This window comes from Grampus griseus, assembly GCF_964374135.1.
Source record: "Grampus griseus genome assembly, chromosome: 4".
In the NCBI taxonomy this organism is placed as follows: Eukaryota; Metazoa; Chordata; class Mammalia; order Artiodactyla; family Delphinidae; genus Grampus; species Grampus griseus.
Window position 1 is genome coordinate 117402562 of NC_138997.1, and position 23247 is coordinate 117425808.

The 23247-nt window shown below is 41.6% G+C and overlaps 1 protein-coding gene across 11 annotated transcripts in view; it reads left to right on the forward strand.

Annotated features, from left to right (window-relative positions):
• The window catches only part of ANK2 (ankyrin 2), a 242476-nt gene that overhangs the window by 213337 nt on the left and 5892 nt on the right, over positions 1-23247 (forward strand). For 6 of the 11 annotated variants that reach the window (XM_082653624.1, XM_082653625.1, XM_082653628.1 and 3 more), the window contains 8 exons: positions 8091-8165; positions 10337-10468; positions 11737-11880; positions 14568-14850; positions 16493-16781; positions 19693-19776; positions 19888-20052; positions 21057-21239. In XM_082653624.1, coding sequence (XP_082509750.1) covers positions 8091-8165; positions 10337-10468; positions 11737-11880; positions 14568-14850; positions 16493-16781; positions 19693-19776; positions 19888-20052; positions 21057-21239 — 1355 coding nt within the window. Of the gene's footprint in view, positions 1-305; positions 6567-8090; positions 8166-10336; positions 10469-11736; positions 11881-14567; positions 14851-16492; positions 16782-19102; positions 19196-19692; positions 19777-19887; positions 20053-21056; positions 21240-23247 lie in introns of all 11 variants that reach the window. The other 5 variants (XM_082653622.1, XM_082653623.1, XM_082653626.1 and 2 more) reach the window with 2 other exon arrangements.

Sequence of the window (23247 nt, forward strand, 5' to 3'; positions counted from 1 at the left end):
CTTTGTTTTGTGATTTTGTGTGTGTCTTGATTAGTTGTTACAGTTTTGTTGTATGTGTGGATGTGCTACAAGTGAGAAAATTAAGCAAGTTATTTCCTGCTCATTTTTCCTTTTCAGTTTTTTTTCCGTTAGCCTTGCTTTGCTTTTGTATCCTGAGACCTTGTGGATCCACCATTCCCAGCCCATTTTTGTTGTTCCACCCGCCACAACAGGAAAAGACACTGTGTCGTTTCAGTCCTGATTACATTTGCCAATATCTTTTTTGATTTCCATTTTACTTTCAATGTTTTTCATTCACATCAAAGATGATGAGACAGAATCTACAGAAACATCTGTCCTGAAAAGTCACCTGGTTAATGAAGTTCCTGTCCTAGCAAGTCCGGACTTGCTCTCTGAAGTTTCTGAGATGAAACAAGATTTGATCAAAATGACTGCCATCTTGACCACAGATGGATCCGATAGGGCAGGTTCCCTCAAAGTGAAGGAGCTGGTGAAGGCTGCTGAGGAAGAGCCAGGGGAGCCTTTTGAAATTGTTGAAAGAGTTAAAGAGGACTTAGAGAAGGTGAACAAAATCCTGAGAAGCGGAACCTGCATGAGAGATGAAGACAGTGTGCCAAGGTCTCAGCCAGAGAGAGAATTAGTGGAAGAGGAATGGGTTATTGTCAGTGATGAGGAAATAGAGGAGGCTAAGCAAAAAGCATCTTTAGAAATCACCGAATACCCATGTGCAGAAGTTAGAATAGAGAAAGAGACCAAAGCAAAAGTAGAGAAAGACTCAACAGGGCTAGTGAACTACCTTACCGAGGATCTAAATTCCTACGTGTCTCCTCACAAAGCGCCGCCGCAGACGGTGCAAGATCTGGCACGGGAGAAACGCGAGGCTCTGGGGCCTTGCAGGAGCTCTGAAAGCGAAGGGAAAGCTAAAGAAGCACCTTCAGAGGAGACACAGAGCACACAGAAACAGCCCAAACCAAGCCTGGGCATAAAGAAGCCAGTGAGAAGGAAACTAAAAGAAAAACAGAAACAAAAAGAGGATAGTTCACAAGCTAGTGCAGAAAAAACTGAACTTAAAAAAGGTAGTTCAGAAGAGTCATTAGATGAGGACCCAGGTTTAGCCCCCGCGCCTCTTCCCCCTGTAAAAGCTACGTCACCTTTGATAGAAGAAACTCCCATTGGTTCCATAAAGGACAAGGTGAAGGCCCTTCAGAAACGAGTGGAAGATGAACAGAAAGGGCGAAGCAAGTTGCCTGTCAGAGTCAAAGGCAAAGAAGATGTGCCAAAAAAGATAACACAAAGGACACATCTAGCTGCATCCCCCTCTCTGAAGTCCGAGAGACACGCGCCAGCGTCACCCTCCTTGAAAACAGAAAGACACTCTTCTCTTTCCTCTTCTGCAAAAACTGAGAGGCACCCTCCAGTATCACCAGTGAGTAAAACCGAGAAACACTCACCCTTGTCACCCTCTGCAAAAACTGAAAAGCACTCACCTGTGTCATCGTCAAGTAAAACTGAGAAACACTCACCCTTGTCACCCTCCGCAAAAACTGAAAGACACTCCCCTGTATCCTCTTCTACAAAAACAGAAAGACACCCACCTGTTTCGCCTTCAGGTAAAACAGACAAACGCCCACCCAGCTCGCCCTCTGGGAGAACAGAGAAACATCCACCCGTGTCACCTGGCAGAACAGAGAAACGCTTGCTCGTATCACCAGCTGGAAGAATGGAAAAGCATTCACCTGTCTCAACCTCTGGGAAAACCGAGAAGCACCTGCCTGTGTCACCTTCTGGGAAAACAGACAAGCAACCAGCTGTCTCCCCCACCTCAAAAACAGAAAGAATCGAGGAGACAATGTCTGTTCGGGAGTTGATGAAAGCTTTCCAGTCAGGTCAGGACCCATCTAAACATAAGACTGGACTCTTTGAGCACAAATCCGCAAAACCAAAACAGCCACAAGAAAAAAGCAAAGTTCGGGTAGAAAAAGAAAAGGGGCAGATAGTAACCCCGAGAGAAACGCATAAAACAGAGAGTCAGACAATCAAACGAGGCCAGAGATTCCTGGTCACGGGACCTTCAGAATCCAGAAGAGCAGTCCGTGCTTCCTCCGCAGGGTTTAAGAGAGAAGATGTAGCTGAAGGAAAGGAGAAAGCGCTCAACCACAAAACACCCGAACCTGTTCAGCCAGCACCTGAAGAAGAAAGCCATAAAGATAGTGAAGTCCCCAAAGAAAAGCTGGCTGATGAACAGGGAGACATGGATCTCCAGATCAGCCCAGACAGGAAAACCTCCACTGACTTTTCTGACGTCATTAAGCAGGAACTGGAAGACAATGACAAATACCAACAGTTCCGCCTGAGTGAAGAGACTGAGAAGGCGCAGCTGCACTTAGACCAAGTGCTCACTAGTCCTTTCAACACAACGTTCCCGCTAGATTACATGAAAGATGAGTTCCTCCCAGCCCTGTCTTTACAGAGTGGTGCCTTACATGGCAGTGCGGAAAGCCTGAAGCAGGAAGGGGTAGCAGGTTCTCCGTGTGGCAGCCTGATGGAAGGAACCCCTCAGATTAGTTCAGAAGAAAGCTATAAGCATGAGGGCCTAGCAGAGACCCCCGAGACAAGCCCAGAAAGCCTTTCTTTCTCACCAAAGAAAAGGGAGGAGCAAATTGAGGAAACAAAGGAAACTACCAAGTTAAAAACACCACCAGAAATTCATTCCGAAAAAGGACATCCCTCAACCAAAGATGTTACTGATGGTTCTGAAGGGCAAGGTGCTGCAGTCACGGGGGGCACAGAGCCCTCTGCTGAGTGTTTGCTGAAGGAGGTCACCCTAGACCCTTCCAAAGACACATGCCCCCCACAAGAAGGTGACGGTCTTGGCAGCCAAGGCGTATCATTAGCAAAAGAAACATCCAAAGGACTGACTGAGGAAGTGTCCTGTGATGAAGGTCCACTTAAATATGTTAGTTCAGCCCATGAGACACAAATGGATACTGAAGCTCAGGGATCCACAGCCACTGAGCCCTCAGATGAGACGAAGGCCTTGCCGCTGCCTGATGCTGCTGTAGAGACAGGCCCAAGGGCTGAGCCAAAGCCCCAGGGGGTCATTAGAAGTCCCCAAGGCTTAGAACTCGCACTCCCTAGCCGTGATAGTGAGGTCCTCAGCCCTGGGGCTGATGAGTCCTTCACAGTGAGCCACAAAGACTCCCTGGAAGCCAGCCCAGTGCTGGAGGATAACTCCTCACACAAAACTCCTGATTCTCTGGAACCGAGTCCTCTGAAAGAATCCCCTTGCCATGATTCTCTTGAAAGCAGCCCTGTTGAACCAAAGATGAAGGCTGGAATTCTGCCGAGTCACTTTCCTCTTCCTTCAGCCGTTGCCAAAACAGAACTCTTCACGGAAGTGGCCTCTATGCGGTCCCGGCTGCTCCGAGACCCAGACGGCAGTGCTGAGGATGACAGCCTTGAGCAGACGTCACTCATGGAGAGCTCAGGGAAGAGCCCCCTTTCCCCTGACACCCCCAGCTCCGAAGAAATTAGCTATGAGGTCACACCCAAAACCACAGATGCAGGCACCCCCAAACCAGCTGTGATTCCTGAATGTGCAGAGGAGGATGACTCAGAAAATGGGGAGAGAAAGAGGTTCACACCTGAAGAGGAAATGTTTAAAATGGTAACCAAAATCAAAACGTTTGATGAACTTGAACAAGAAGCAAAGCAGAAAAGGGACTACAAAAGAGAACCCAAGCAAGAAGAATCTTCTTCATCCTCTGACGCAGATGTTGACTGTTCAGCAGACATGGATGAAACAAAACACACGGAGAGTGTAGAGGATGAAAGCGATGTCCCTGTGGTTGTAACATCAGAGAGCAGAAAGGCTTCTTCCTCCTCAGAAAGTGAACCTGAGTTGACACAGCTGAAGAAAGGTGCTGACTCAGGCCTCTTATCAGAGCCAGTTATTCAAGTGCAACCCCCTTCCCCACTTCCATCCAGCATAGACTCAAATTCCAGTCCCGAAGAAGTACAATTCCAGCCTGTTGTTTCCAAACAATACACTTTTAAGATGAATGAAGATACTCAGGAAGATTCAGGTAAATCAGAGGAAGAAAAAGATCGTGAATCTCATTTATCTGAAGACAGTCATACTGTTTCTACTGATGGCCCAGAGATGTCTTATGATGATCTAAACAGAGATGCTGATCAACAAAAACTTTGTGATGACCGTGGGTATGAAGCAGGGAGTCCCAGCGGCTCAGCCACTCCTGTCTCTTCAGGTCTCCGCAGTTCCACTGGTGATGATGTCAGTGAGCAGCTAGTTATCCATAAGGAATCATTAGCTCTCCAAGACACTGGTGGAAAAGATACAGAAGAAGAGCTTGATGTTTCTGGAGTCGAATCTCCACAAGTAGATTGCCCCAGTGAAAGCTCTTCATCTTTGTCCTCTTTGCATCGTTTTCCAGCATCTGAAGCAAAAGAATTAGACGAAGACATAGTCTCTACATCTTCTGCTACAAAAATGGAGGTCACAAAACCTGACCAAGCTTTTGAGAGCTTACCAGAGGACCGGTCCACTCTAGACTCATCCATTACTACTCAAACTGATAGATCGTCCTTGGATGTTCCAGTGTCTGACCCAGCGGAGACTGATGAAATCTCTGATCCTCAAATCATAAGCCCTTATGAAAATGTTCCTTCTCAACCTTTTTTCTCTAGTGAAGAAAGCAAAACCCAAACAGATACAAGACACACAAGTTTTCACTCTTCTGAAGTGTCTTCTGTTACCATCACATCCTCCACTGAAGACGCAGAAGTGACAAGCGCCTCTGGAAGAACTGTTTCAAGTGAAGAATCTAATTTTGAGGACGAGAACCTGGACGTAGAACCCAAACAAGAAAGTACCTTGTGGGAAATGCAGTCGGATAGAGCCTCCTCATCTTTAGAGCCAACCGTACCAAATGCATCAACAGTTGCTGGTGAACAGAGAAGCAAAGTCATCATCACAAAAACTGATGTAGATTCTGATTCCTGGAGTGAAATCCGTGAGGATGATGAAGCCTTTGAGGCTCGAGTGAAAGAGGAAGAACAGAAGATATTTGGTTTGATGGTAGACAGACAATCGCAGGGTACCACCCCTGACACCACTCCTGCTAGGACCCCAACTGAAGAGGGGACCCCAACCAGTGAGCAAAATCCGTTTCTCTTTCAGGAAGGAAAATTGTTTGAGATGACCCGAAGTGGTGCCATTGATATGACCAAAAGGTCCTATGCAGACGAAAGTTTCCACTTTTTCCAAATTGGGCAGGAATCCAGGGAAGAGACTCTCTCTGAAGACATGAGAGAAGGGGGTACTGGTGCTGAACCCCTACAGCTGGAGACATCGGCTGAGTCATTAGCACTCTTAGAATCGAAAGAAACAGTGGATGACGAAGCAGAGCTACTCCCCGATGACCTGAGTGAGGAAGTAGAAGAAACACACGCTTCAGATGCTCCACTTAACTCCCAAATGGAGATTTCAGCCTCCATTGAAACATCAGTGAAAGAGGCACCTTCTGCGGGAGCTGAGGACCTCCCCTCCGTGGGAATGGGTGACACACCTCCCCTGTCCAGTGTGAAGCAGACAGCTTGCCCCGACACCCCTAAACCGGTTGGACAAGTTCAGTTAGATTTTTCCACAGTCACTAGGTCTGTATATGCAGATCGGGGTGATGATTCTCCCGATTCATCCCCAGAGGAACAGAAATCAGTCATTGAAATCCCTACTGCACCCATGGAGAATGTGCCTTCTACTGAAAGCAGGTCCAAAATCCCTGTAAGGACTATACCCACTTCAACCCCAGCACCTCCATCTGTGGAGTATGAGAGCTCCCTTTCTGAAGATTTTCTACCCAGCCTGGATGAGGAAAGTAAACAGGATGAAACAAAACCAAAGTCTAAAATCCCCACGAAAGTGCCCGTCCAAAGAGTCGAGCAGCAGCCTTCGCATCTAGACCTGTCTCTACAGAAAACAGAGGCTCCTCAGGGACAGGACATGACAAGCAGAGCGCCAAGTAATAGAAGCAAACCTGAATCTGATGCCAGTTTGGACGCAAAGACCAAATGTCCAGTAAAAACTAGAAGTTACATTGAGACAGAAACAGAAAGCACAGAGTGGGCAGAGGAGCTTGAGTTAGAATCAGAGGAAGGGGCCACAAAACCAAAGATATTTGCATCCCGATTGCCAGTAAAGAGCAAAAGCACCACATCTTCCTGCAGGGGGCCCACAAGCCCCACAAAAGAAAATAAGGAGCATTTCTTTGACCTTTACAGGAACTCCATAGAATTCTTTGAGGAGATTAGTGATGAGGCTTCCAAGTTAGTGGATAGACTTACACAGTCAGAAAGGGAGCAGGAGTTAGTTTCAGATGACGAAAGTAGTAGTGCCCTGGAAGTTTCAGTAATTGAAAATCTGCCACCTGTTGAGACCGAGAACTCAATTCCTGAGGACATCTTTGACACAAGGCCCATTTGGGATGAGTCCATTGAGACTCTGATTGAACGCATCCCTGATGAAAATGGCCATGACCATGCTGAAGGTATTTGCCAGCCACTGGGATTCCCTGTGCTACGCATGTCATAAATTTGATATAGTTTTTTTGTGTGTCTGTTTTATTTGGTGATTTGTGTCTCATTTTCTTTAAGCTTTCTGTAGTGGTTACTATGTTTGTGTAAGCCCTTTGTGTTTTGTGCTTTCTCTGTATACTCTTGTCTGTGGAAACAATCTCAAGATTGAGTAATGAGAATGCTTATGGAAAACATAAACATGATCGACAGGCAACGGGGATCTTGCCTTTTCTCTAGCTGCTGCACGTGACGCCATGCAAGCTTTGAGTTTTGTTGTTCTGACGTTCCAGGCTTAGCCTTAAATTAAGCGTACGGATATATTTGGTTTTGTTTCATATTATGAGGATTCATTGCTTTTTCTAATTACCTTTGAGTACTTTAATAAGTACTTAACGATTTTACAATGATTAGGAAGCCATTTACACAAGAAGATTTCACATACCATGAAATTCTAATTGTTGAGGATTTGTTTTTGATTCAGAAAGGTTGGATTTCAGATACCATTGGTAAACACTTTAAGCAAACAATCATAAGGTAAAAACATGCTTTTCATTTATGCGGCAGATGAATGGAGAATGGACTCTGATTAGATGCAGCAGACAACAAAAACTCAAACTTTGCATGATTTAAGTTGACTGTGAAGGGATGATGGCTCTTTGAATTATAAAAAAGGAAACCATAGATGGCTTTGAGAAGTAGCCTCTGGTCTTCCAATATCTCTACAATAAAGACTATTATTCTTAAATTTGGGTTATAAAAAAATGACCATGACCTAAAATGCTGCCCATCAATTAATGGGGGTTAAAAATCACAGGGAAAATTATAGTCTGTGGGAGTATTATATGAGCTTACTTAGTAGTAAGCAGACAGAAACTTTGCCCAAAAGACAATATAACATACACATACATATACATACACTTTATTCTTCCTTCTTCCAAGGTTACCAGAACCAAGATAAATGTTGTTTCTGGCCATACTGAAAAAAGCCAGGATGGTCTGATCAACCCATGATCTCGGTCTCTTGTGAATCTCGGATGTGATTTCTTTGCAACATGACCCAGACATGATCTTATACTGCCACAGGCAATAATAGGAGGTCCTAACCAATTACTCCATTTCTCCATCCCATTTATGATTTTTCTGGTGTTTGATGAGCTAGATGATTCTCTTCGGGTGGGCAGTATCCTCTCAGATAATTTTAAGAGGAAAGTCCTAAGATTACTAGAAATCGGTAACTTATATAATTATGTCCAGTGCCTAGTCTTGATTAAAGAGATATGGAAGCAGATGGTTTTCATGATTTTTATTACATTTATTCCCCATTCCATTCCAGAAATCAGGCAAACACACAATCTAATATGATTTAAAATGTAATCGTTAATTTGTGCTATGATCGAATATTTGGACAATTGACTGCCTTTCTTTGGATGATCAGTATTGTGGTTCCTCTCCTGTCATGGACAACCTTTGGCCATTCTGTTTTTGACCTTCTGTAGATCAACAGGATGAGCAGGAACGGATTGAGGAAAGGCTGGCGTATATTGCTGATCACCTTGGTTTCAGCTGGACAGGTAAAATGAGTGTGACCCTTTTTTTTCAACAAAACCTGCTTGGTTTAAATGACATTGTTGCATCAGCCAACTGTCATTAACAATGAAAAAAGGCCTTTTTTTCCTTTCCTTGAGGAAGAACACATGGAATAGTGAAAAGAATGATACTATGAACTAGAAAATCCAGGGTCTGCATTAACTCACTGCGTGAACCAGGGCAGGCCTTTTATTGTCTCTGGCATTTTGAATAATAGAACTTTAGATTAAGAGATTTTGAGAATATAAGAAGCCCCACTACCCTCCTTTGGGAGCTGTGGATATCTAAACTTTGGGGAGATTATTGTGTTTCAAAACCATTGTTAGTTGTAATTGTCATAAAATTTAATTTGAGATTCAACCGGGGCTCCTTGTTTTAGATGCCTTGAATCAGATATCTTCATCCTGAACAGTACTAAAATTTACTTCAGATGAATGTTGAAGTACATATGAATGAGATGTTTAATAATTCTCTGAGAGATGGGTATGTTTCAGTTTAGGAATTGTATGTTACATAATATTTTAATGGAAAGTGAATTCTAAAATCAATATGGTTTATTTGCAACTCATGAGTTGTAGGTTTTAAAGCTATACCCTTTCATCTTTCCTGCTACTTAACATATTAAAGCAAGATTGTCCATCTGGATTTTTTTCTTTTTTCTGTTTTTGTTGTTTGTTTATTTGTTTGGTCTGACTTCCTTTTATGTCACTTGTGACTACTTAATTGAAACAAGCAGTTTAAAGTTAATATTAATCTCCTTTCAGTTTCTTAAAAATTTGGTATGAATAGGAGATAGGAGTCATAATATCGATAACAAAGATAATTGATAATGTAGAATAAATGACTAAAGCATTTTAAAGTAATTTAAAAATACTGAGCAGATTTATTTAATTGAGGGGTTTAGGGGAAGGAAGGGTATCAAAATATCCCTGACTGACTGACTAAGTAGGTAGCATTCAGAATTATTTATTTTGCTTCTTAAGTATTTATGAGTGTATATATTAAACGTAATATCTATTATAGTTGGTGAAAATTCAAACCTTACAATCACTGAATGGTATAAAATAAAAAATAAATAAGTCTCTCACACCTACATCTCATCTTTGAGCCCCTTTCCTCAAAGGTAACTGCTAACACTTTCTCATGTATTCAGAAAAAAATCTGCAGTGCCCACATCTATGCTTATTATTTAAAAATAAGCAAAATTTTACTTAACAGTATTCTTCATAAATACTCCATCAGCATAGAAATATCTATGGCCTTCTTTTAAATGGCTATTTAATTCCACTCTATGGAGGTACCATAATTTTATCAGTGGCCTTTGCTGATGGTTACTTAGGTTGTTTCCTGTTAGTGGCAGTAGATATCCTTATGCACCGATAAATTTTTGTGGGTGTTTCTATAGGGCATATTCCTAGAAGAAAAAAAGCTGCGTAAATATATGTATATTTTTAATTTTGAAAGATATTGGCAAATTGCCCTCCGAAAAGACACCTCATTCACACACACACACATACACACACACACACACACACACACACACACACACACACCTCAATGTATAAGCAACCATATAGAATGTTAATGGTAGACTTTAAAGGAAAACTTTGAGGCTTCTTCCCTAGGTCAGTTAATCCTTCCCAGACCTTTTGTTCATGTGACATCAAATCACAGAAAGGAGTTTATCCAACCACCATAATATAGCTACAACCAGTATTTATCCAAGTACCCAGAAACAGAATTTGTAGTATTTGCAAGTCCCCTAATTATGATTAAAAGTGAGACATGGTCTCTTTCTACTGTTTTCAGTCATTTATTTTCCATTGTCTTGGTTAAGAGTATAAGCCAATATTAATGGTCTCTTCCAAATTTTGGAATTAAATGGTCCTGAATTTACATATTTTATCATCATTGCCTCAAACTTACTATTTCCACTATGACAGTGATCAATTCTATACCCAAATTTAAGGAAAATATCTGCAGTTAGTGCTAGAAGAACAAAGGCATACGAGAGTCATTTCTAATAAGTAGGAAAAGATAAAGGAACTCTGTTACAGCAATACGAAGAACACATCATTTACAAAATCACGAGGCAAGGTGTAGAGACTCAAACTGTGAAGTTAATGTATTTACAGAGGAGTATTTTCTCTTTTAGAATTAGCAAGAGAACTGGATTTCACTGAGGAGCAAATTCATCAAATTCGAATTGAGAACCCTAACTCCCTCCAAGACCAGAGTCATGCACTATTGAAGTACTGGCTAGAAAGGGATGGGAAACATGCGACAGGTAGGTGGAGAGGTATATGTAAAAGGCAATAGGCCGGAGGTAGAAAAAAGTCTTGTTCAACAAACCTTTTATGCAAATTCAGTAAAAAGATAAAATGACAGATGCCATCAACCTGAAGTGCTACTGTAAGCAAATGAGAAGAAGCTGTAACATTTCTCAAATATGCATGTTGCATAAAAATTCTTGTACTGTGTTCCTTTGAACAGCATTAACTAGTGGAAAGTGATACTAGCACTGGCTGCTAACAGGAAAGTTATTAAAGTCCTAAAATTTTCTATGTATTGACAGCAGACACACTTGCTTTATTAGCCATTGTCTTACTGATGGTGCATTACATTCAGTTCCTGCTTCCTTTACTCCTAAATAACTAAAATGGGGGGGCGCTTCCCTGGTGGCGCAGTGGTTGAGAGTCCGCCTGCCGATGCAGGGGACACGGGTTCGTGCCCTGGTCCGGGAAGATCCCACATGCCACGGAGCGGCTGGGCCCGTGAGCCATGGCCGCTGAGCCTGCGCGTCCGGAGCCTGTGCTCTGCAGCAGGAGAGGCCACAACAGTGAGAGGCCCGCGTACCGAAAAAAAATTTTTTTTAATTAAAATAAATAAATAAATAAAATCGGGGGAAATGTCAAGTAGATATTCTACATAACGATTTATATATGATATTCTGACCACATCCAATAAAATGGGAAGTGATACAGAACATAACTACTGCTTATCCCTCAGCTGGTCTAAGTTTGCCACTTTGTTTAATGCCTCTTTGAAGACCTACCTAGAGACCTCCCTTATTTACATCTAGCCCACATTTATCTTTCCTTCTCTTACCATTATTCTAGGTAGGATTGCCAGATTTAGCAAATAAAAATTGAGAGCACCCAGTTAAATTTAAATTTCAGGTAGTCAACAGGTACTTTTCTAGTATAAGCGTATCCTACGCAGTATTGGGGATACACTTTTACTAAAACAATTTGTCTTTTATCTAAACTTCACATTTGACAGGGTGTCCTCTGTGTAATCTAGCAACTCCGCCTTTAGGGCTTATGCGCATATGCTCTGTCACCCATTTCCTACATAGCCCTTGTTTGTTTGCTTACGTTTACAAAGACCCTTAATTGGGCTTTGGCTGTTTCTTGTACAAACATCAAAGTTGTAGTAAATTTTTCCTATGCTTACAATATATCACCAAAAAAATTCAGTAAGGCAACTAAATGAAAGAGATTTTTAAAAGAGTAGCCCTTAGGTGTAATAAATAGTTTTTCTCTGATATCCCAGATACCAGTCTCATTGAATGTCTCACCAAGATCAACCGAATGGATATTGTTCATCTCATGGAGACCAGCACAGAGCCTCTCCAGGAGCGCATCAGTCATAGCTATGCAGAGATTGAACAGACCATTACACTGGATCATAGTGAAGGTCAGACAATTTGTGTATGTGTATGAGTGTCTGTGATGTATGGTCAATTCAGGCAACTGGACCCACTGTCTTCCTTTTTTCAGAGCGTCGACCATGGCCTTTGCTGGTACGTTCTTCTCCTGAGACTTCCCTGCCCATTTTAGGTGCCCCCATCCCTCTCGTTCTTTGTTATTTCATCATTGTCTCAGTCAGCGTGGGCTGCTGTAACAAAATACCATGAACTGGGTAGCTTAAACAACAGAAATTTGTTTCTCACAGTTCTGAAAACTGGAAATTGGAGATCAGGGTGATAGCATGGCTGGGTTCTGGTGAGGGCCCTACTCTAGATTGTACACGGCTGTCTCCTTGCTCTGTCCATACGTAGGGGACAGAGAAATAGCTAGCCCTCTGACCTCTTCTTATAAGGGTGCCAGTCCCATTCATGAGGGCTCCACCCTCATGACCTAATTACCTCGCAGGGTTACCACCTCTGAATACCATCACGTGGGGACTAGGGTTTCAACATATGAATTTGAAGGGGACCCAAACATTCAGTCCATAACAGCCATCAACATGGATGACCCGTCCAGTGCCCTTTCCTCAGCCCCTGGGTGGTACTTCTGATACTTGTGTCTTTTACTCTACCTTAGTGACCCATTTCTGTGCCCACAACCCAAACTACATCATTATCAGTGACTGTACTACTTCCAGGTCCTAACTTGAAGCATTATACTTACATCCTCTTTTACTTCTACACAATAATTCTGCAAACCCACTGGACCTCTAGTCACTGGTCCTACCCCCTTTTCAGTATTAAAGTTTCTCGAATCCACCCTCATTCACTTCCATGCTCACTCACTCCCATTCTTTCTCCTTCTCTCTCTCTCATTGCTATTTTTACACTTTCTCTTCTTTCAAGCCTCCAACATTACTCTTCTTTTTATTTATTCCAACCTGATGACCATACTTCATATTCCTTAGAAAAAATAGGAATACCTGTAAGCAAATGTCCATATTCTTTCACCACAAAGTCTCTCAACCTAAGTGCATCTCAGTGCTTATACTCTACCTTCCCCGCTGTATGAAATGGCCTTCCTTTGCTAAAGCCATCATCTCTTCTTTTGTACTAGATCTCATCCCCTTTTACCAACTATTGACTTCACTTCTGCAATCACCCACTCTGGCTCCTACAACTAGAACATTGTGAACAGCACTGAAACGTGCTTTAATAGATCCCAGCTTTAAAAACAAAGCAAAGCAAATAACTCCTTTCACCCTATATGCTCCCCTGTATGACTGCTCTGTTTCTCCATCCATTTCATGGGAAATCTCTTCAAAAGAGATTTCACTTTTCTGTCACTACTCTCTACTTTCTCTCTTCCCTTCTCTCTAGAACTGTCTCTAGAATCCACACAAGTCAGGTTTTGTCATCACCACGCAACAGAAAAGAATCTTGCAAAATTAACCAATTGTTTCCTCATCGCCAAATGCACTGACGCCATTCTGTCTTCATCTTCCTTTACCTCTTCTTAACATTTGACACAGAAAGTTAATCCCTTCTTCTTAAGACATTTTCTTCACTCACTTTCCATGATAACCTCTCTTCTTGTTTTTTTTTTATTTTCTTATTTTATAGGACAGTCTTCCTCAATGTCTTTCTGCAGCTTACTTTCCATAGGTTCACATGATGGCATGTATTACTGTTCAGCAAGAGCCTCATAGCTCGGCCCATCTCCCATCTCTCTCCCTCTTTCCCAAGTCCCAGACACCTGGCCTCTGGGCTGTGCCCTGGCCACCCTACACCTTCTCAGGCTGCCAGGCTCTGGTGCTTCCTTTTGCCTGCATTCTGTAGTTTTCTTCCCTAAGATCACCCGGTACCTTTTTCTCTCACTTTATTCAGGCCTCTGCTCAAGTATCAGCTCCTAAGAGGAGCCTCTTCCGACAAATCTATCTAAAAAACTGGCCCTCTTTTCTTTGTACCTTTACCCTGGTTTCAGAAATAGGAATCTGCAGAAATGCAAGTTCAGTCAGGCCAGAAGCCTCTTCTGTCTTGTTCACTGCTACGTATCCAGCATCTAACAGCACCTACTACAGTGTTGATACTCAATATATATCTACTGAGTGAATAACTAGATAGATGAAGGTCAATCACACCTCTACCGAAAGTTTTTCAGTGACTCCTTATTGCCCTTGCTATATGAAATTCCTTAGCTTGGCCTAATAGACCCTTCATCAAAAGAGTACTAACCTCAGAGTGTTGTTTAATACAAGTTACTACTTGTAAAGCACCTAGAATGGTGCCTGACACATAGTAAATATTCAGAATGTGTTAGCTATTTATTATTATTATTAATGCTCTTCTTACCATGTAGATTTATGCCTCAACTGTCGCAGTTGATACCTGCCTATCTTTAGGCCTCCTTAAGATGCCATACCCTCTACATTTCTTTTCCTGATTCTTTAACCCTGAGTTGGATGCTCGGCATTCATTGGCCGGCACCTGTGGCCCAGTCACTCTGCATTTAATTATCTCTTACTTGCCTGAGCTTCCCTAGATGGTCAGCATCTTGAAGGCAGGCACAGTGCCTCTTTCAGCTTTGTAACCATGACTGATCACAGACATGGCATGTAGTAGTCGCTTAATAAATACCCACTTAATATATTTTAGCTTCAATTAAATACTTAATTTGAATCGTTCTCCCCTGTAGGGTTCTCAGTACTTCAAGAGGAGCTCTGCACCGCCCAGCACAAGCAGAAGCAGGAGCAAACTGCTTCTAAGGAGGACGAGTCCTATGATCACCCTCCCATCGTCTCGGAGGAAGACATTTCTGTCGGTTACTCCACTTTTCAGGATAGCATCTCCAAAACTGAGGGCGACGGCTCAGCAACAGAGCTCCTTCCCCAGACTCACAAGGAACAAGTTCAACAGGATTTCTCAGGGAAAATGCAAGACCTGCCTGAAGAGTCAGCCCTCGAACAGCAGGAATACTTGTGAGTTCCAAAAGAAAGCCTATGCGGGGTCTTTCCAAAGACACAAGCCAATATGCAGAGGGTGCCAAGCGTATACAAGCGTAAAGCGTTTTCAAATAGTTTTCAGAACTACAGGAAAAAAAGCAAAGTACTTGAGACATGACTGTGACGGTGTTGTGTGGCACAAGCCTGCTTGAGCCGACTTCCAGTTCCATGACCTTGGGCAAAGGCCTAAGCCCTTTGAGTCTCAGTTTCCACGTCTATAAATTGTGATAATAATATCCACCTTATTCATCTGACAGGCTCAAAGGTCACGGATATGCCTGTGAAACCATTGTTGAAACTGTAGACCACAGTTATTACTCGTATGTTTGCTGCACCTCACTTCTCTGTATATGTGCCTGTCATACCCTGGCTGGTTCAGAAGGTGAACAGTGACACTGTAGGTGAAGCAGCCCTTGTGTATTTCAACAAAGCTGTGAGGTGGCTAGCAATAAAAATAGAAATGCAACACAGATTACTCACACAGAATGAAAGGCCGTCAGGGGTTGGGGTGGGAATAAAGAGAAGTCTTCTAGAGCGCTTCTGCCTAAAGGAAGCTGCAGAGCACAGTCAGCTTAGAACTCAAGTTCTGGGCTTTCTGGAAGCAAAGGCAGAAAGGAGTTGTATAAATGACACTTCTTGTCTAGAAAAAGCAACCAGATCATGAGAAAGGCAAGCATGTCCCAGCCCTGAAATGTGAGAATAGCGTGTCAGGAGGCTGTAACACAGCATCTCCTTTGTCCTTGAGTGAGCTCTGTGCTGGAGTCACTGGAACTTGAGAAAAGGGCGAAAGGGGTATTGAAATGAGCTTTTCTTCCACGGAGCACTGCCCCCTCACCCATCTACCTTTAGATTGTAGGGGAGAGCATAAAGAATAGGTCAGGAAAAGAGAGAAGGAAAGAGAAAAAGATGGGAAGCAAAGAGGGGCTATCAGAAAGGCACTTTGGGCATTTAATATCTATGGAGTGACAGAAAATTAGAAGGAAGGAGCAGAACAAGCAGATAATTTTTTTCTTTTAGGAGTATTGTAAAGATTACATTGCTTATCTCCAAACTATATCAGTAGAAAAAGTTTCAATGCCAACAGATCTTCCTATCAAGTAACGCAGCTTTCTGGATGGATAATAAGAATCTCCCTATGTTTATGATTATGGTAACTATATTAACATGGGGTTTATATATTGCTTTTTTGAAATTTTGCCAAATTTTGATCCTTGCTTCAAAACCTTATTGTCTATAGATCTTTGCTATATATACCTCCTCAAATCATCAGTATTACCTTGAGTTATCAAAGGAAAGATGAAATTATTATTTATTAATATCTCTCATTATTAATTATCTCTACTTTGTAGAGATTAGGAAATGGTAATACATTTGAGGATAATTTTTATTATTTTAGAATACATTTTTCCCAATCAATGCTAGATCAATGAGCTGTAACTGTATTCTGTATTTTACATATAATTTTTATTCACATTTCATTTCTTAGCCAAATTTACAAAACCTCTTTAGACTTTCACGGACTGTGAAGACAAGTTCCATCTTTCCTTCCAAATCCCTTGCATCAGCAGGGGTGGAAATGCATATGCTCTCATGGTATAATTGGGCTTTTCTGTTTCAGTGTGACAACCCCAGGGACAGAAGTGTCAGAGACTCAAAAGGCTATGGCAGCATCTGGCTCTCCCACCAAGACACCTGAGGAAATCACCCCTACTGCGGAGGAGAGGCCATATCTCCAGACCCCGACATCAAGTGAGCTGGGAGACTCTCCCATTGTGCAAGAACCCGAAGAGCCCCCAGAACGTAGGGAAGAGAGTTCGCCTCGAAAAACCAGCCTCGTGATAGTGGAATCAGCCGATGACCAGCCACAGGCCTTTGAAAGGCTCGATGAAGATGCTGCTTTTCAAAAGGTAAAATCTCCTCCTCTATTTCCTTGCCCACATGTAACAAAGCTACAAACCTTCTCCCAGTTTCCATTTCTCTGATGGCTTATGTTTTCACAGAAAGGTTTGCCAAATTAATTATCTTGGGCCAAGGGAAGCCCTCAATCCCTTTTAAAATCTGAGAACCGGTGAATCTAGAAGAAGATGATACATGGTTCCATTTCTAGCTACTTGACCATCAGCCCTAATTTTATAGATGGAAACCCTTTTGCTAAGAGAAATGAACCCTGGAGTGAAACAATATACCAGATGTAACTTTTCAAAATTAGTAATCTTGGGCATAAAGAAGACTAGTGAGGGGAATTAACCGAGCCTCAGGTAAGTAAGTCAGCCTGCCATGGGAAATTGCTGGAACCTGCACGCTTGTTCATTAGGTCCGTGCTGTCAGGTGATGAGCACACAAATTGTGGATATTGAGTGGGGTTTACTCCCAAAACAAATTTTTCTCATTAGAGGAAGGATTATTTCCAAGCGAAATCTCCTTATATTTATTTTAAGAATGACTCATGAAAAGGACATTATGCCTAAATTGATGGCTGGTTCTAAATGTCAGAAAATCGATAGCAGGGTGAATATGCATCAGTCTTTCCTTTGTCTTTAAGTGAGCTTTGATGTTGTGAAGAGAGGTGGAGAAACTCATTTAAACCATTTATTCTCAAAACTGGTCTGAATGGTTCATATCCCTCAGCTTTAGCTGGAGGGCTTGATCCCTCCCTACTTAGGACTCCTGAATCAGAATGAATCCCAGGGAGGCCAGGAGAGGGAGAAGAATCTGCATTCCAGTAACTCTGTAGAGGATTAAATTAGATATATTTTTCCTTTTTGGATTCAAAAACATACGTCGAAGTATTTTTAAAGCATGAATATACATCTTTTAAGAAAGAATGTTTTATAAAATAGTTAAAACTCTGGGGGAGAAAGTGATATGACATATCTTTGGGCTTAACATCTACATTTGTTTTTGTTCACTATGAGTGTGATATCTGCTAGCAGGATTTATCTAAAATCATAGTTTAAAATTAGCGGAGGTCCAGGCAGATGAGAACTGCTCGAAATTTTGGCAGTTATCTTAAATAATGAATTCATCCCATGAATGGATTTTTATTCCAAGTTTGCCTTTGTATAGAATTATTCATCTCCAAGTTTTTGGCTTAAATGAATCCTAGTAAAAATGCTTGGTAGATGCTGTCTGGACTTAAAAGTTGCCAATTTTAGTCTAAGAATCTATAGGCTAATTGAAGCATAGGCTTGAGACAGTTATCTGGATAATTCATATATTTAATCTGTTCTGTGTATGTAAATAAATTTTGACAAGTTGTCCTGTATTCCACATTATTTATATGGGCCTGTTCTACTTATTCTTGATGAATTTCCAATTCTTAAGCTTCCTATTTTGACCCTTATCCTCTCGTGACCCTGACTTGAGGGTCCAATTTCAATCACTTTTCTTGCTGACCATATTTCTAGGCAGCAGATTCCTAAGTGTATTTAAAGAATAATTTGGTTTAAAATTTACATGTTTTCCTTAGCAGGAAAGAATATAGAAATATAAGCGGTATTTTAAACTCTGTTGACAAAATTTAGTTGAGTTTTCTTTTCTTTTTTTTAATAGCATTCCATTAGGAAAGAGTGATTTGATATGTACCTCCCAAGACATACGTTTTAATCTAAAGTTATGTTCTTAGCTCCGGCTTTGGCTTTGGGCCAGACCCATAAAATTGGATTGGCCTCTGCACCTCAACTTCTCTGCAAAATGAGTCTAATACTATTCGTAGCCCGTCTGCCTTCCTCTGTCTTGCCAGTAGGGAAATGTACTACTGGCCAGATAATAACTACAGGAAACTTTGACTTCTTGCAGAAAGTTCTGCTACAGGAATTAAGACATTTCTGTACCTTTGGTTGGATCATTCTAAGCCTAAGCCCAAGAGGCAATGGCTCACAAGTATTTATCGTGCTGCCTAGGGTCTATGCTTACATTTGGTTATTCGCCAGGAGTTTGAGTCCAAGATGTAATGTGGGCAAGCTGCTTGTTTCTTCTGATGGATTTTGACAGATGGGTGCTCAGACAGCTTTCAGAATCCAGAATTTGTTTTTTTCATTCAAAGAACAAAAAGCTATATTCTCACTGAAGTTTGAGCCCAGCATGCACTGTTTTCACTCCTGCTGGCTTTTCCACCAAAATCACCATGAATAAAGCTTTCGGAAACCAGTGTGAGCTAAAGCAGAAACGAGTAGTGAGGACATTCCTTAGCATGATAAAAAAAAAAGTGCTTCCATGCTTCCACCAGGAGCTAACAGAGGAATTAGGTGAGCTGGAGGCCAGCTCAGATGAGGAAGCGATGCTAACTACCAGGGTTGTCCGCCGACGAGTGATTATTCAGGTACCAGCTGTTAAATTACTGCACGTCCGGGACAGTTCTGTCCCCGTAACCCTTCGAGAGTGACCGACCTAGAACGGAGGGCTTGGCATGCTCCTTAGGTAGTGCATGGCCTTCAGAAAGCAGATCCCGTAACTCTCCTAAGTTCTGTTTGTGAAGAAATGCAGCGGTAATGACATTCACCCCCTACCTCCAAGAGAGCAAAGAGCAAGATTTAGCCTCTTCAGTTCCACCCACCTCACCTCTGGCTTGTCTGTTTTTGTTTGTTTGCTTGTTTGCTTAAGTTTGAGCTGACTTTGGTCAGGTTCTCTAGCATGTTATTACCCACCTTTTTCCTTTCTTTCTTTTTTAAACATACTACTTAACAGGATTTGGCATCTCAGCAATGCTTCCCAAAGCCCCTTTAATTTTCTAACGTTCCTGGCATTGTAAGCACTTGGGAGTAGTTCCTCAGCATTGATGCCAAACATGGAAGTGACCCTTTTCTTTCAAATGTGTAGGGAGATGATATGCCTGACATACCCCCGGAAACAGTCACAGAAGAAGAATACATCGATGAGCAGGGACACACTGTGGTAAAGAAGGTATTATCTTAAGTATCTCACCATGGTTAATTTCAAGCCTCCTGTCTAAAATGTATCAGTACCCTGGCACTGTCACTCAAAAACAAGATACGTGAATAAAATATCTTCCAGGTTACTAGGAAAATCATTAGGCGGTACGTCTCCTCTGATGGCACAGAGAAAGAAGAGATTACGATGCAGGGAACACCACAGGATCCCATCAACATTGAGGAAGGGGATGGCTATTCCAAAGTCATAAAGCGCATTGTGTTAAAGAGTGACACTGAACAGTCAGAGGTGAGACCATCTGATTCTCCAGAACTGATTTTATGGAGAGGTGTAAGATACAGCTCACGAGAGATGGACGAGATTGCTTATTCCTATTGGCCTCACTTCTCCCCTTTATAAGGCAGTCTTCGTTTAGTTACACATTCATTTTTTCTCTTCGTGATTTTGTGGAATTTTTAGGTAACCATCAGTGAGATTTGTAACCATTATACTCATTGTCTTTGGTCCTTTCTAGTTCTACTTTCTCTTTAATTCAGTTGACTGCAGCAGAAATCCAAAAGTCAAATTTTAAAAGACAGCAATCCCATCGGCTGGCAAGCAGTAGGTTCTGAAAAAAACTTGTGCAAGTGCACTGTGGTGCTTTGCCCAGTAGGCAGCAGCAGCCTTCTGTAGGGCACCCTAGAGAAATATTTGATTTCCAAACTTCTGCTTTTCAGAGTCACTGAAATCAGGATCCAGAAACTCACTTGATTTATAGTTTTATTTCTTTCTGTTTTACTTCCCTCTTTCAGAAACATATTTACTCTCTTTGACATGTCATTTGGGAGATTCTCACCATCTCGCGTTCATTCACATCCTCAAAATGTAATTATTATACACATGAGGTTCTCTAAAAATCTACATTTTCAGTTTCTCATAGCTCTGACGGTTCCTCCTTTGGAGGTTACTTTTGTCTCCATAATGTCAAAACAAAGCATTTACACATGGGAAAAGAGAGCTCATCCACAAGGTGCTATGTCTGCACTGCACTGAGCAGTCAATTTCTCAGTCATGAAGCTTCCTGACCAATTTTCGTTCAAGTGACTAATTAAGTGGTTGATTTGGTACTGTGTACATATAGTCATAATATCGATATTACCAATTGATTCTAGAGTTTTCTTCTAACTGCTTCTTGTTGACAAAATGCTGTTTTCAGGATATACCGTTGTAATGTGTTTTTTAACATAGAAAAATTCATCATCGTTACATTTTGGCAGTCAGAAACTGTATGTTGTATGTCCTTCATTCATCAGGTAACTTTGTCTGAGCCCAGCATTTTGTCCAGTACCTCACAATTTCAGGCTGAACCAGTGGAAGGCCGTAGAGTCAGCAAAGTTGTTAAAACAACTGTGGTACATGGAGAGAGAATGGAGAAGCATCTGGGGGATTCTAGTTTAGCCACTGATCTTCCTTCAGCCAAAGATGACTTTGAAGAGGTATAAAGCATCATCACTTTGTTTGTGTGTGGGGGGGGGGGTTATTTTATGTGTGCTTTGTGTTTGAGAAGAAAATCATTTATCATTGTGTCATTCCATACATGTATTCATGGAAGGATGCAGAATAATTCAAGAGAATAGAATTCCTGTTTGAATAATGTATACAGTGAAATAATATTTTACTCAACTTATTGTGTTCATTTGTGCCACCTTAAAAGCTTTAAAAAATCCATATGGGGCTTCCCTGGTAGCACAGTGGTTGAGAGTCCGCCTGCCGATGCAGGGGACGCGGGTTCGTGCCCCGGTCCAGAAGGATCCCACATGCCGCGGAGCGGCTAGGCTCATGAGCCATGGCCGCTGAGCCTGCGCGTCCGGAGCCTGTGCTCCGCAACGGGAGAGGCCACAACAGTGAGAGGCCCGCATACCGCAAAAAAAAAAAAAAAAAAAAATCCATATGACCAGGATTCGCTTCAGCTCAATGAGAATCAGAATCTCTGAAGTCGGGACATGATTGTACATCTTGCCTAAAAGTCCCAGAAGTGACTTGCACTCCCAATTAGTAAGGGAAAGAAATAGGTATTGTACATTATCTTTGCTAGCTAATATTCTCAGATATTTCCAACGATAGGCATTAAAGAAAATTCGGGTATCTTTTATTAGTTAAGTTCTGATTTTCAATAATTAGGAAAGAGGTCCACAGTGACATCCACAAACACTTATTACAATTCAAAAATCCCAACATTCTGGAACTCACCTAGTGCACTGTGGTAACTTAAATGGGAGGGAAGTCCAAAAGGGAGGGGATAGGGCTTCCCTGGTGGCGTAGTGGTTGAGAGTCCGCCTGCCGATGCAGGGGACACGGGTTCGTGCCCCGGTCCGGGAAGATCCCACATGCCGCGTAGCGGCTGGGCCCATGAGCCATGTCCGTTGAGCCTGCGCGTCCGGAGCCTGTGCTCCGTAACGGGAGAGGCCACAACAGTGAGAGACCCGCGCACCGCAAAAAAAAAAACACAAAAACAAAAGGGAGGGGATATCTGTACGTGTATATGCTGATTCATTTTGTTGTGCAGTGGAGGCTAATACAACATTGTAAAGCGACCGTACTCCAATAAAAATTAATAAAACCCCCACAACTAATAGATTTGTAATGCTACAAATGCCATAATTGATAACCTTATATTAGCATTTGGCAATTAAAAATGAATTGGCTTATTTTATATAATATTGAATATTTTGTTTCTAGATCACCAGTTAAAAGAGGGTTTCAGGCTGCTGCTTATTGTCTAGAATGTTTTTCAAACTACACATTCTAGGTCTTTTCAATAAATGAGCAGCCAATTTGAATAAAATGTCACAATTTTCTATTTTGAATTCTGGATTTGGAACACTGAAGATATCAAAATGTTGGTATAAGAATTTTGATCCAGGGAATGGAACTTATGGTGCTGGTGAAGATCATCTGAAATAAATTTCCATATCTTAAAAAAAAAAAAATCCCAACATTCTGAAAACCAAAACAAGTTTTATAAGTTAGTAGCAAGCTAATTTGGCAATAAAACTTAATGTGAACTGACATGGGGCTGTAATGACTTGGCAGTCTTTTTTATTCTACAAGAGTGAATGTTCATGTTTTGCTATTGATATATCAATGGCTTTGATTACAGGATGCTGTCCCTATCCTATCTGAGCTATTAGAATATACAGTATATACATCATATTACCTTTCTAAAATCCAAAAGGAAAAAAAATCTGAAATCTAAAACACATCTGGTGCCAAAGGTTTCACCTAAGGGATGGCGGGCATGTGCAAACATCTTTGAGACATTCTTTGCTATTGAAACATTTTGAAGTTAAATGTTACATGTATGTCCTCTTTTATACCCACAATGTGCATTGAGATTATATATGAATGCATTGGGATATTAAGCACATACCTTATTTTAAATACTTTTAGTTCTTCACATTTTGACAACTGGTGACCTTGGACAATCAAAAGATGTATTATCTG